At 36.1% G+C, this 14757-nt stretch overlaps 1 protein-coding gene across 1 annotated transcript in view; it reads left to right on the plus strand.

Moving 5' to 3' along the window:
* Window positions 1-3592: 3592 nt before the first annotated feature.
* The window catches only part of washc4 (WASH complex subunit 4), a 28267-nt gene continuing 17102 nt past the window's right edge, over window positions 3593-14757 (plus strand). The window contains exons 1-14 of the mRNA XM_062035758.1: window positions 3593-3764; window positions 5666-5805; window positions 6283-6336; window positions 6401-6466; window positions 6589-6634; window positions 6722-6789; window positions 6869-6951; window positions 7815-7857; window positions 7946-8049; window positions 9619-9739; window positions 12336-12459; window positions 12548-12675; window positions 13221-13381; window positions 13453-13579. Coding sequence (XP_061891742.1) covers window positions 3704-3764; window positions 5666-5805; window positions 6283-6336; window positions 6401-6466; window positions 6589-6634; window positions 6722-6789; window positions 6869-6951; window positions 7815-7857; window positions 7946-8049; window positions 9619-9739; window positions 12336-12459; window positions 12548-12675; window positions 13221-13381; window positions 13453-13579 — 1326 coding nt within the window. The 5' untranslated portion in view covers window positions 3593-3703. The remainder of the gene's footprint in view (window positions 3765-5665; window positions 5806-6282; window positions 6337-6400; window positions 6467-6588; window positions 6635-6721; window positions 6790-6868; window positions 6952-7814; window positions 7858-7945; window positions 8050-9618; window positions 9740-12335; window positions 12460-12547; window positions 12676-13220; window positions 13382-13452; window positions 13580-14757) is intronic.

The raw sequence follows: 14757 nt of genomic DNA on the forward strand, positions 1-14757 counted from the left end.
ATATGTATAATACCAAAAAAGGGAAAAAATCCACTCAATCCAGCCAATTATAGACCTATTTCCCTGCTCAATCTTGACCATAAGATTCTAACTAAGGTACTCGCAACAAGGTTAAGCAACCACATAACAGAAATTATCCATCCGGATCAGGTTGGTTTTATCCCGGACAGACCTTCTTTTGGCAATGTACGGAGATTATTGAACCTGTTGTACTCGGACTGCATAGGAAACAAAAAGGCAGCCGTCCTGACTCTGGATGCTCATAAAGCTTTTGATTCAATTGAGTGGGCTTATCTACTTCATGTTCTCAAATTATTTGGGTTGGGAGAAAATTTTATAAAATGGGTTAAAATAATTTATTTTGCACCAAAATCATATGTCATAACTAATAATGTAATATCGGATAGTTTTGAATTACATCGTGGCGTGAGACAGGGCGATTGCCTTTCGCCCTTACTTTTCAATTTGGCCCTAGAACCACTGGCTATTGGTTTAAGAATGAACTCTAATATTAAGGGATTTTCAGTGGGCACATCAGAGAGTCTCATCTCACTTTATGCAGATGATGTACTTGTTACACTTACTGAGCCAGAAATTGCATTACCACTTCTTTTAGAATATGTAGACTCTTTTGGTAAAATATCTGGTTACAAAATAAACTGGTCCAAAAGCGAGCTTATGTTCCTTGGAGATAATGTTAAGATCAGTCAAAACACAGTTAAAGTTGCAGAAAATTATATATCCTATCTCGGCTTAAAAATATCTAAAAATTATGAATCATTACTAAAATTGAACTTTACTGAAGCTTTTGAGAAATTGAAAGTGTGTATAGAGTATTGGAAGACCCTACCCCTCTCTATGTTGGGTAGAGTGAATGCTGTCAAAATGATTAGCCTGCCAAAATTTACCTATCTTTTTCAAAATTTACCAATTCTAATTCCTGCAGATTTTTTCAAAAAACTTGAATCTTTAGTTCTAGATTTTGTGTGGGGATATAAAAAACGCAGAATATCTAAAAAGCACTTATTCAGATCTACAGGGGAAGGGGGGCTGGGTCTCCCAATGTTCAAAAATTATTATTGGGCATCAAATCTGAACGCATTGACCTATTGGAAGATGGGGTTCCCAAAGAATGAATCACTTAATTCTGCTCCCTTGTGGCTGAAATTGGAACTGCAGTCATTAGTTAAACCTTAAAGATTAAAGTACCAATGATTGTCACACGCACACTAGATCACATCATTGCTATCTTTACTTTTTACTAAACCAGTCTCTTCTATTAAATCAACAAGCCATAGTGTAGTAGTAAGAAATTCTATCAAAATTCTTTCTCAAATTAAAAAACAATTGAATATTTCCAATGTAACTATGTATTCACCATTGTCTCACAATCATGCATTTATTCCATCGATAACAGACAGAATTTTTTTAAACTGGTACTTGAATGGAATTAAATGCATAAAAGACATGTTTGTCGAGGACAGTCTTGCATCATTTGAGCAATTGCGAATCAAGTTCAAGTTGTCCCAATTCAGTTTGTTTTGCTATTTGCGGGCAAAAACATTTATTAAAGAAAACATTTCAAAGTATCATCTGGCAAATGAAAAACACCCTCTCTTAGAATTACTAAATTTATCACCCACAAGTAAAAAGCTTATCGCCAAATTTGCCAGCTGCTTCATTGTGCCCATGACATCAGCAGACGGTGTTAAAAGAGCCTGGGAACAGGAACTAAGAATAACAATACCCAAACAGCAATGGGAACGGACACTCTCTCAAATTCACAATTGCTCAATTAACAGCAGACTTAAGATCATACAGTTTAAAGTGATTCATCGTTTTTACTACTCCAAAGTCTTATTACACAAATGTTATCCTGATACATCTCCACTTTGTGATAAATGTAAATCTGCTGAAGGATCACTGTCTCATTCGTTTTGGGAATGTCCAATTATTCAATCATTTTGGTCCAGCATTTTCTTTTTTTACTCGGGGGTATATCAGAGAAAACTTGTCCCTGACAGGGATATAATCTTGTTTGGGTGGTCTTCAGAAACACAAAAACTTCCAAAATATATTACAGCCGTGTTGCTGCTTGGGACGGTCTTGGCCAAAAGACTCATTCTCAAAGACTGGAAAAGCCCATCTGCACCCAACTTCAGGAACTGGCTAAATGAACTTGTGAATGTAATGACTCTTGAAAGAATACGATTTATAAACTCTGCAAGTATGAATAAATGGGAACAAACCTGGAAACCTTTACTGACATATATTGAATCATAATTTAGACATTTAAGAAAAGAAAAAAAAAAGAAAAAAACTGCCATCTTTTTTGTAGGTGTATTCATTTTTTATTATCTTTATTATTTTCTGTATTGATCCTACATTATTGTTTGTTTGTTTTTTGTTACTTCTGATATGGCCTTCCCACGGTTTACTTGCTTATTTATGTATTTATTTTTTGTGACTTTTTATTTTGTATTGTTTTACATCTGATCAACTTCTGTGACTTTCCTTTTCTTTTTTAAGTGTGAACGGTGGAAAGGCCCTCGAGAGGTGATCTTGGGATCACTTCCTGAGGATCCTTGATGCAGAGGAATGTTCATCCATCTTGCTATGGTCTGGATAGCCTGCTGATCCTGAGCCAGAGCGGGATGGATGGATAAATATATACAATATCTGGGTATCTTTTCTAATAATGTTTATACTGTAAACCTTGAATTGTTGGAGTTTAAGTGCACCTCTCTCCTCAAGTGTGCATGTGAGTGGGTATGAGTGGATGTGTGATTGTATGTAGGTTTTGCGTGACCAAAGTATGACTGTTAAATGTGATTTTAACTGTAAAATTCAATAAAAATATTTGCAAAAAAAATTAAATGTTGGTTTCCGGCCATGCCGCTTACGTGGAGTGATTTCTCCAGATTCTCTGAACCTTTTGATGATATTATGGACCGTAGATGTTGAAATCCCTACATTTCTTGCAATTGCACTTTGAGAAACGTTGTTCTTAAACTGTTTGACTATTTGCTCACGCAGTTGTGGACAAAGGGGTGTACCTCGCCCCATCCTTTCTTGTGAAAGACTGAGCATTTTTTGGGAAGCTGTTTTTATACCCAATCATGGCACCCACCTGTTCCCAATTAGCCTGCACACCTGTGGGATGTTCCAAATAAGTGTTTGATGAGCATTCCTCAACTTTATCAGTATTTATTGCCACCTTTCCCAACTTCTTTGTCACATGTTGATGGCATCAAATTCTAAAGTTAAAAAAAAATGTTTATCAGTTTGAACATCAAATATGTTGTCTTTGTAGCATACTCAACTGAATATGGGTTGAAAATGATTTGCAAATCATTGTATTCCGTTTATATTTACATCGAACACAATTTCCCAACTCATATGGAAACGGGGTTTCTATCTATCTATTTATCTATCTATCTATCTATCTATCTATCTATCTATCTATCTATCTATCTATCTATCTATCTATCTATCTATCTATCTATCTATCTATCTATCTATCTATCTATCTACAGTATCTATGTCGTTCTTGCGTCGGTCTGCCTCGTCAACAACACCCGGACTTCATTTCCCATGAACACTTGCGACTCTTCGCGGAAATCATAAGACCCATCATGGGTTCCTGTGGCTCCTGTAGCTCTGCATTTTGAAACAATATTTCGGTCCTATATTCACCTATGAGATGGCCGTGGAAACCATCGCGCCTGACTGGGAATTTGACCGTTTTGACGACGGTTCCCAAAGTAAGTTGCCACATCCGGTCGGTTGTTTTTAGCCTTTTAGCCTACAGTTGCTAGCAAGTTGGGTAGGCGAAAACGCTACCTGCCTTTGATGGTAAAATCAAGTTTTATGCAAACAAACAGTGATCCTAAACCTTAATATTTGTTACTTACTTAAGCCGTTACTCACCTTTAACATCCACGATGCCCGGACTGTGCTCGCAAGTCAGCTAACGCTATTTTCTAGAGCCATCACATAGCATTGCAGTTTATTGACATAATGTACTCACTGGTCATATCATTAGGTACACCTACATCATTAATTGAGATCTGACTCAATACCTTTATGAAATATTTTACTTTTACAAAGACCAACATGATTCGTTTTTATTGACGTTGTTGTGGTTCATCTATTGATGTATTTATTGGCGAATAATTACTCTGCCACAAACCAAAAAGGTTAATCGCTTCTTTAATAAGATGGGTGTAGTGTTGGATTTGAAACTTTTACACCCAGTTTGTGTTGCTGATGAAGGTGTACCTAATATTGCGGCCTGTGAATATACAGTAAAACCTCAAATTTAAAACATTCACAATATGTTACAAGACAGCCTTGTTACAAAATGGAATAAATCCATCTGTATTCTCAAAGTTATTATACAGGCAACATTTTATAATGACAACATAACTCTCATAAAAACATATTTACAAATGCATTGAAATTACAAAGTAAGTAACGATACGTACATGAATAGTCCCCCACCCTTTCCCATCAAGTTCAATATTAAGTGCAAGTGCATTCTGTTTTGACTGATCTTGGGCTGCAGTTATTGATAATTTTAGTAATCTATCCATCCATCCCATCCATCCATTTTCTACCGCGTGTACCTTTTTGGGGTCACGGGATTGCTGGAGCCTATCTCAGCTTCATTTTAGTAATCTAGTAATTGAAAAAACTATTTCCAGGCTCAATGCCACTTTCAAGGAAAGTCATTTTTAGAATTTTTCTGATGACCTGTGTGCTTTTGTCTTATGAATGCACACAATATTGAAATTGCACTTTTACCACGGTAATATCACTCTATATCACTTATATTGTTTTAAAAACGTAATATATAGTTATGCAAGGCAAACATATAAGATGGCGTTGGCTGCCAAAGTAGACTTTTACCTTGTTTCTGCTTTTTATTTGTTGTTAAGTATGCTATCTCGTAATGTGCAGCATAATCGATGTCACGCTATTGTGGAAATGCCAGCTCTGTAAACATTTAATCAAAATGTCCGTGTACTTTTAAATGATCACAAAACCTCTCTCTCATCTTCTTTGGGCCCTTTGCTGACTTTCCAACTTGTCCTTGTTTTTTTTTGAGACATCTTTTTTAGGTGCAATGCTCGCATGTGTGCAACAAATGCAAATCAAGGCTTTGTTCTAATCAATTTAATCGATGATTCATTGCAGTTCTCCACTGAATATCAAAGTGGTGTTTTAGTACATTTGCAATCATTTAAAACAACATTTGTCATTGTTTAGTGTTTTGTGTACAATTTTGAGAAAAATATAAATTATTTCCATTTTGGAATAAGTCTGTAACATAACAAAAATTTGAAAAAAGTGGAGCAAATATTTTCCAGATGTACTATATTTGTCTGGTTGAGTATTAGAGATAACAAAAAAAAATCTTAACCAGCACATGTTCCTTGCCCGTATGTGGGTTCTGTACCGAGGATGTCGTTGTGGCTTGTACAGCCCTTTTAGACACTTGTGATTTAGGGCTATATAAATAAACATTGATTGATTGATTGATGTTGCCTAAGTTATATTTGTGCATCAATATATATCTATGAAACGTTGCTTTAGTTAAAGTTTGAGCCTTTCAGACTTTGACTCGTCCAACTTAAACAAAATGAAAACTCTCTCTGTACAGAAATACACACAGAAGTTCAACTGAAGAAATATGCCAAGTTTCTGGAGGAGTACACATCACAGCTGAGGGGCATTGAGGAGGCTCTTGATGACTCCATTGGAGATGTTTGGGACTTTACTCTGGACCCCATCGCCCTCAAAGTAAATAAAAAAAACTATCACTCTCACAATTCTGAATTTATATACTCTCTACTTTACACAATCTTAACTAGCGGTAGGTATTTGACTACATTTCCACAATAAAATAATGAATTTAATCATGATGTCATGTAAGTCTTCTTTTAGACATCTTAGACTGGATTATCAATGCAATGGTTGCCATCCAGTAGTGAATTCTATTCCCTCCAAAATGCTTCAAGCCACAATTATTCAATAATCAATTCTCCACCTAATAAGATAACTTAATAAATTACGGTGCAGTGTTACTATGAATGAGTGTTTCCAATGCATTTATTTATTTGATTCCCTTGCTCATAAACACATTATAATGGGACTGTCAAAGGTTGTAACTTGCCATGACGACTCTATACAGTAGATAGCATCATGGCTTTGCTTTTTAACATATAGTACTTAATACGCACTTGGTACTTTTTTCATCTTTGTCATTTTGTCCTTCAGCTTCTCCCACATGAACAGTCTTCATTGTTGGAGTTAATTAAAACAGACAATAAGGTAAAGTCGAGATTAGCTGTATGTTTTATTGCGTTGATGCTCTGAATAAATGTTGGGTTTGCAGGTTCTGAACAAAGTGATCACCGTATATGCTGCACTGTGTAGTGAAGTGAAGACGCTCAAGTATGAGGTAAGCAGGTCAGGCATTCTGCTTTTATTCCATCGTGTCTTCAGTATCTACCAGCAATAATTCTGTTATATACCGTATCATGTTCCAAATGCAATAATATTATTAATCATGTTCCTTTACAGGCAGAAAACAAGTTCTACAATGGATTATTGTACTATGGAGAGGGAGGTAATCTGCTGGTCATCAGTCTTTTTTAAAAGTTCATATTGCTTCTGCTCAACTTAATAAGTAAGGCCCATGTGTGCACTTTAACAGTGTCAGACTCCAGCGTTGTTGAAGGGGAGTCCCAAATTCAAATGGGCCGAATCATCTCCTTTTTACAGGTAGGAAATAAATGTATTTTCTGTAGAAGGACTGTTTGTTTTTTTGCATCATAAGATGACTTCTTATATTGTTTATCAGGAACTGTCCTGCTTTGTGTCAAGATGTTATGAAGTGGTGGTCAACATTGTTCATCAGCTGGCAGCCCTGTACAACAGCAACAAGTGAGTTCCATTAAGAAAATGTTTGTTGGCTTGTTAATTCATCACTCGGGGTGCCTAAAATGTTCTAAATCATACACAAAGTTTATTATAAAACTAAGTAAGTAATTTCACATGTGAGTAGTATATAAGTATTTAAATAAATGATATTTATGTAGCGCTTTTTCCCCAATTGTCTCAAAGTGCTTTACATTAAGAAGTGGACATGGTGGTGGTAAGCTACGTTAATACCAATGTGGGTGGCATTGGGAGAAAAGTGGGTAAAGTGTCTTGCCCAAGGACACAAGGCCAGTGACTAGGATGGTGGAAGCTGGCATCGAACTAGGAACCCTCGGGTTTCTGGATGGCTGCCCTGCGCCTATAAAATAAATATTAAATATAAATATAATATAAAATAACTGCAACTAATGGATAACAACACAAAAAGCCATCCTTGTCATGCTGAGTACGAAAAAAGAAATTTGTGAGTGCCAGCACTCTGATAAAGAAGGTGAGAAATATTATTGAAAGCAAGTAAAATGTCTCTTCCCTCTCAGATCATCGCCATCTTTTGTTTAACAAGTCTTTAAAAGAAGTAAAAGTGATGTGAATGTTCATTTATCCATACAATTCATTATTTATATTTATTTGACATGGGTTTCTGCATGAAAAAACAAACTTTTTATAAAATATGTTTTGTGTTAGAATTTTTGGTTGTCTAACTGGTTAATTAGATTTACATTATTTCTTACAGAAGAAATTGATTTGGTTTTTGTAAGAATTTTTGGAACTGATTACTACCAAAAAGGAGGTCGCACTTCACTGTAGTAGACCTTGAATATTGTACCTGTAAAACACTGACCAATGCATGTTCTGTCATACTTTAGGGGTGCAACAAACATTATTGAGTCATCAGGTGTCCATTTCCAGGTGAGTCTTAACAACCTGGTCTTAAGTGGTATTTATCCTTACTGTGTATGTTTCACAAAAAAAATATCAATTACTTTCCCGTCTGCAGATAGTGTATGAGCATCTTGGTGATTTGTTAGTGGTTCTACTCACGCTTGATGAAATCATGGAAAATCATGGCACGCTCAAAGATCACTGGAAGATGTACAAAAGGTGAACATAAAAACACAAATACAAGTATTTTCATTTAAAGGAATTACATGAAAGTTCCATGCTTAACCCTTTACAGTATGGTGCATCTAGAAAGTATTCAGAGCACTTCACTTTTTCCACATGTTGTTATGTTACAGCCTTAGTCCAAAATGGAATAAATTAATTTTTTGTCCTCAAAATTCTACAGACAATACCCCATAATGACAATGTGAAAAGTTAATTTTTTTAATTTTGCAAATGTTTTAAAAATAAAAAAAACATCACATAAGTATTCACAGCCTTTGCTCAATACTTTTTTGATGCACCGTTGGTAGTAATTACAGCCTCAAATCTTTTTGAATATGATGCCACAAGGCTGGCACATCTATCTTTGGGAAGTTTTGCCCATTCCTCATTGCAGCACCTCTCAAGCTCCATCAGGTTGGCTGGGAAGGGTTGGTTTTCTTCCAGGATGTCTCAGTACATTGCTGCATTCATCTTTTCCTCTATCCTGACTTGTCTCCCAGTTCCTGCCGCTGAAAAACATCCCCAAAGCATGATGCTGCCACCACCATACTTCACTGTAGGGGTGGTATTGGCCTGGTGGTGAGCGGTGCCTGGTTTCCTTCAAACATGATGCCTGTCATTCACGCCAAATACTTCAATATTTGTGTCATCAGACTACAGAATTTTGTTTCTCTGGTCTGAGAGTCTTTCAGGTGGATTCCGGCAAACTTTTTACTAAGAAATGGCTCCTGTTGAGGCTTTATAACATACAGACCTGATTGGTGGATTGCTGCGGAGATTGTTGTCGTTCTGGAAGGTTCTCTTCTCTCCACAGAGGAATGCTGTTGCTCTTACAGAGTGACCATTGGGTTCTCGATCACCTCCCTGACTTGACTAAGATGAATGCAGCAATGTACAGAGAAATCCTGGATGAAAACCAAAACTTACCACCCAACCTGATGGAGCTTGAGAGGTGCTGCAAAGACGAATGGGCAAAACTGCCCAGAGATATGTGTGCCAAGATTGTGGCATAGTGTTCACAAATACTTCAGGCTGTAATTGCTGGCAAAGGTGCATCAGTAAAGTATTGAGCAAAATATGTGAATACTTATGTGCATGTGATTATTTATTTTTTATACATAAATTTACAAATTAAAAAAACAACCTTTTCACGTTGTCAATATGGTGTCTGTAGAATTTTGAGGACAAAAAATAATGTATTACATTTTGGAATAAGGCTGTAACATAACAAAATGTAGAAAAAGTGAAGTGCTGTGAATACTTTCCACAGGTCATTATGAGACTTGTGTCCTTTTTAAGTTATTTGTAATAATGATGTATCAGTATAATAATATTTTTCTTCAATGTAATGAATCCTAATTTATTACATTTGTTCACTGATTGGCATATCAAAAGGTTCTACCTGATGTATATGGTTGGCTTATATTCTTTTAGCATAGATCATTTCAACCAGTGTTGCATAGTGTGTATGATTATTATGTCTTGATTCAATTCCCTAATATTACCATATTATGTTATTTCATAATTCTCTAGTCTTTAACTATCTACATGCTACTGTTTCAGGTTATTGAAGTCTGTTCACCATAATCCTGGGAAATTTTCAATTGCTAAGGAGAAACTGAAACCATTTGAGAAGCTCTTGCTCAAACTGGAGGGACAGCTTCTGAATGGCATGATACTGCAGGTGACTCGGCTTTCACACTTTTTGTCATACAGTGGGACCCGATTAACTAATTTAATTGGTTCTTCTTGCACAGCATTTGTAAATATAAAAGTTGATGTATTGCAGCTAATTTCTCCATAAAAATGTAAACCAAAAAAAAGTTCATCTTTTGGTAAACGTTTGTACACTTTCAACACAATATAAAGAGCTATACAGTACCGTCTATCAAACAAACATAAAAGGGGGTGATGAATCAACGTTCCCTTTATTAACGTAGCCAAAACAACAACTAGGTAAACTATCCATAATTTGCAGCCACCCTGTCAACACACACACACACACTGTCATTGGCCCTCTGACAAAACTTCTTAACCTAACCAGACAGGTCGCTACAATGGTTAAGAATAAAAAATTAAATACGCTTTAACTTGTTGGTAATCTTGTTTGCGTTTAGTGGAAGGGAGGGGAATGGAGGGAGGTAGTGTTGACAATGCTGTAGATACTTCTTGAATGTATCTACAGCTACCACACATCAGTTGTCCATTGTTTTCTTTGAACTCATATTAAGCCAGCAAAAACCAGAAACATTTTGTAAATAAGCTTAAAAAAAAAACACGCTAAATAGCACTGAGCATAGTAGCTAAGGCCTGTAACACGGAGCTGATACACATTGAGCACCAGTGATTAATCAGCCTGCCCACAATGAATATGCTGTCGGGCACAAAATAGCTGCTTTGCGAGGCACACAATGGGACGGATGAAACGTTCTTACTCTGAGACAAGAGTGGAACACCAAAGCATGTTTTTATTCGGTTTGTGGTTCGTAAATCAAAGCGTTCATACAATGAAGGACTTGTAAATTGAGGTTCCGCTGTACTTTGAATTTTACACTGTCACCAGACATCCAGTAGGCAAAAATCCAACCAATAACCATTTCCTTAGATCTTCAAGCACATTCGGCACAATTCCAAAGCTCTCTGAATGTCCTTCAACTCGTGAGGAGGGGCCTGTTAGTGTAGATAAAATACACCAGCCACAATATTAGGTGCACCTAGACACTAATCATACACTTACTCATGGGGAAGCTGGAACTTATACCAGGATGAGAGGCCAGTGCACAGTTGACTGATGTCTTTTAAATGCACACAAACATTGTCAAACAACTGATAGCATGTTTTTGGACTGGGGGCTAAAGCAGTGTTTCTTAATTTGTTAGGCCGCTAGCGCCCTCGAGAGGGCTGCAAAAGATATCTGTTTCTCATAGGGCTGCAACTAACGATTAATTTGATAGTCGATTAATCTGTCGATTATTACTTCGATTAATAATCGGATAAAAGAGACTAACTACCGGTACATTTCTATCCTTTCCAGTATTTTATTGAAAAAAAACAGCATACTGGCACCATACTTATTTTGATTATTGTTTATCAGCTGTTTGTACATGTTGCAGTTTATAAATAAAGGTTTATTTTAAAAAAATAAAAAATATGTATATTTTTTTTTTTGAAAAGCTTCTGCGCATGCGCATAGCATAGATCCAACGAATCGATGACTAAATTAATCGGCAACTATTTTTATAATCGATTTAATCGATTAGTTGTTGCAGCCCTAGTTTCTCAGCTGTGGTCTGTATGGGCCACAGCAGGAACTCAGTTGTAATACATGTTTTCACTACTCGCGACTATCAAAAAAAAAACAGATTAAGTCTGGAGCTCCAGTTATAGAGAACTTTCTTAAGTGCAAAAATTATGACTGAAGTGATAAAGCTGTATTTTCATTTGCACTTACATTTTATTGACAGTTTAGTTAATAAACATTATTTTTATTTGTTATCAATTTAATTAGCATCTGTTTATTTTAGCACTCCGTATTTATATTTAAATGTATTTTTTTAACATCATTTTTTATGAGTCCCTTCTTTTGAATAAGTACTTGTTTCTCTAATCAACCGGACCAAAGCGGTACTCAGTTGGAATACACATTTTTACTTCTTGCGACAGTAATGACTATATCAAAAAAACAGAAGAAGTCTGGAGCTACAGTCATAGAGAACCTTCTTAAGCGCAAACAATATGACTAAAGTGTTAAAGCTGTATTTTCATTTGCACTTACATTTTATTGACAGTTAGGTTAAGAAACATATTATTTTTATTTGTTATCAATTTAGTTAGCATCTGTTTATTTTAGCAGTCCGTATTTGTATCTGAATGTATTTTCCATCAGTTTTTATGAGTCCCTTTTTTTGCATAAGAACTTATTTTTATAATCAAACTGACCAAAGCCTGAGGTTCATCATTTGTTAAAGAAATAATAATCCTTTTGATCAACACATGTTTTCATATAATTTTACAAGGTTGTGAACTGAAAGTAGGTTGGATGTAATTTATTGAATATGATTAAAATCAAGAGTAAGATTACTATGGTAATTCGATCTTAATATATGAGTGGTCCTGTGACCCCCCCCATAGTGGAAAAGTTGGGCCCCGAGGTAAAAAAGGTTAGTAACCCCTTGGCTAAAACACAGGGAAGACACTTACTTTAACCCATGACTGACAGAATGAGCACTATTGATACCTAAAAGCATATTCATCCTATGCTTTCTTCTGCTATACAACAGGCATGTGTGGACCAAAGATTTGATGATGCTGGGCAAGGAGTAGCTGTTGCCAAAAACACCACCTTTGCTGAGGAGTTTGCTTTCAACATAAGGACCATATTCTCAAATGTGGAATCTAAGATTGGTCAGTTTCCTTTCCAAATATAGTTTAGTTTTACATTGACTTAATGTTGCTTCGACTTCTGTTCAAATAATTTTGGTTTGGTTTACAGGTGAACCGTCAGAGATTGACCAGAGAGATAAATATTCTGCTGTTTGTGCTCTTTTTGTTCTTCACTTTCATATCTTTCGGAGTGTGGACAAAAAGCTCTACAAAGCACTACTGGATGTCTGTAAAAAGGTATTCTTATGTGATTTTTTTTTAACTAATTGTGTATCTCTTGAGTAGGGGTGTCAAAAATAACAAGTTATCTCTTGGTTAATTACAAAAACATATCAAATTAATCATATACAGTACATACACCGATTAATCACACAGTTTATTTTGAGCACGCTTGCTCCTTTACCTTAACTGTGGATGGTTACCTGAAAGGCGGCACAGGTTGGTATACAGTCAGTGATCAGATCAATGTATACCTCGTGCAAAGATAAATGAGGAGAATCCAACTGTTGTGCTCTTCGGCAAATTTCACTTCAAAATAAACCCTGACTGGACTTTAGATAAGACTGTTACCCAGTTTTTAGCAAATAAATGATGTGCATTCAAGTAAAGCATTTAAAAAATGATACTGTATGACATTCTGAAAATAAAATTGCATTTGTCTCCAAATATTGGGGTCTTTTTTTAAGTTAATTAAATTAATGAAAACGCGTAATAACCTGTGATTAATCATGATTAATTTAAAAGTGGGATTAGTTTGATGTAAAAATGAATCATTTCTTCAGGCTCCAGCTGTCACTCTGACTGCTAACATCATCTGGTTCCCTGACTCATTCCTGCTTGCTAAAGTTCCTGCTGCAGCCAAACTGATGGACAAGAAGAGCATTCTGGCCATCAGAGCACACCGAGACACGTTCCTGCAGCAGAGAGCTCAGACGCTCACAAAGTTAGTAATCTGTTATTTGAGGTTGGTGGGTTTTGTGGTATTTGAAAATGCAATTGTCTGGTTGTGTTTAGGGATGTTCAGTCATATTATGTGTTTGTAACGTCATGGATGATGAAGATGGAGTCCATTTTGTGCAAGGAGAAAAAAAGTGGCAAAATGGCTGAAGACCTCAACAGCAGATGTAATGTTTTTGTTCAGGTAGGTTTTGTAACATTGTCGTCCTCCACAAACATCGAGCACAGTCAGAACATAATGTTTAGAACATTTAGCGCTTGCCTGTTGTATCATGGTCAGTGTTAGGAAAAACGTTGCTGTATAACGGCTTTATTAACTTACTTTTACCGGTAACGAGTAATCTAATTAATTACTTTTACGTTACGTTTGATATAACGTGGTATGCTACTGTTGATGTGGTTGTGAGTCAACAAGACAGTGTCAGAAACAAAGCAAGTTCAATGCAGGAAGTAACTTTTTGCTAACGAAAGCCACAACCAACACCACACTAAAATTAACTTGATATTTAAATAGGAAGAGGCAATATCACACAGCAAACAACATGTAGGCTAAGTACGCACACACCCATTCACTCACTCTGACTACTACGAGGGGATAATGAACAACAAATCAATTATTAAAATGACAAGCTTGCAATCCTACAATATCCCGTTTGTGGTCAAAGAGACTACAGCCATTGAAGCACATTCAATCTTTTCAAATGCACAATGTAGTAAAGATAACAGTTGAAAGAAAAAAACTTTGAACCGATTTTGGCAAATATTTAATTATATCCTTTAATTAGCCAACCCTAAAAAAAGGACACTTTGATATGGTGTAAAGTTGTCAATGTACAACTTGTACCATTTATAACTGTAGATTTACTAACACTTCGCAAATAATTATTGTCGCAACAAAAGTGTCTACAAAATTGAGAACATATGTCCAAATTGTGCCCAAAGTGTCAATATTTTGCGGCTTTCATTATTTTCCAGCAGTGCCTTACTCTCTTAGTGTAGAGTTCAATTGAGCTTCACAGGATGCACAACTTTTGCATATGACACTGACACTCATGCACTCAACATCTTTGATCAAACTTGGCGAGGTGTGCTCTGAGTGGAACATTTCCTGTTAAACCACCATATGATCTTGGCTATTGTGCTGCAACTTAGTTCAGCGTTTTGGCAATTTTCTTACATCCTAAACCAGGGTTATGTAGGGCAACAATTCTTTTTTTCCACATCCCCATAGAGCTCTTTGCTATGTGGTGCCATGTTGAATTTTCAATAACCAGTATGGGAGAATGTGAGACTGGTAACACCAGACTTCCCATTCAAACCTGAGACCTTGTAAAATGAACAAGTCACATGAAATCACAAAGG

This window comes from Entelurus aequoreus, linkage group LG24, assembly GCF_033978785.1.
Source record: "Entelurus aequoreus isolate RoL-2023_Sb linkage group LG24, RoL_Eaeq_v1.1, whole genome shotgun sequence".
Taxonomy (NCBI): domain Eukaryota; kingdom Metazoa; phylum Chordata; class Actinopteri; order Syngnathiformes; family Syngnathidae; genus Entelurus; species Entelurus aequoreus.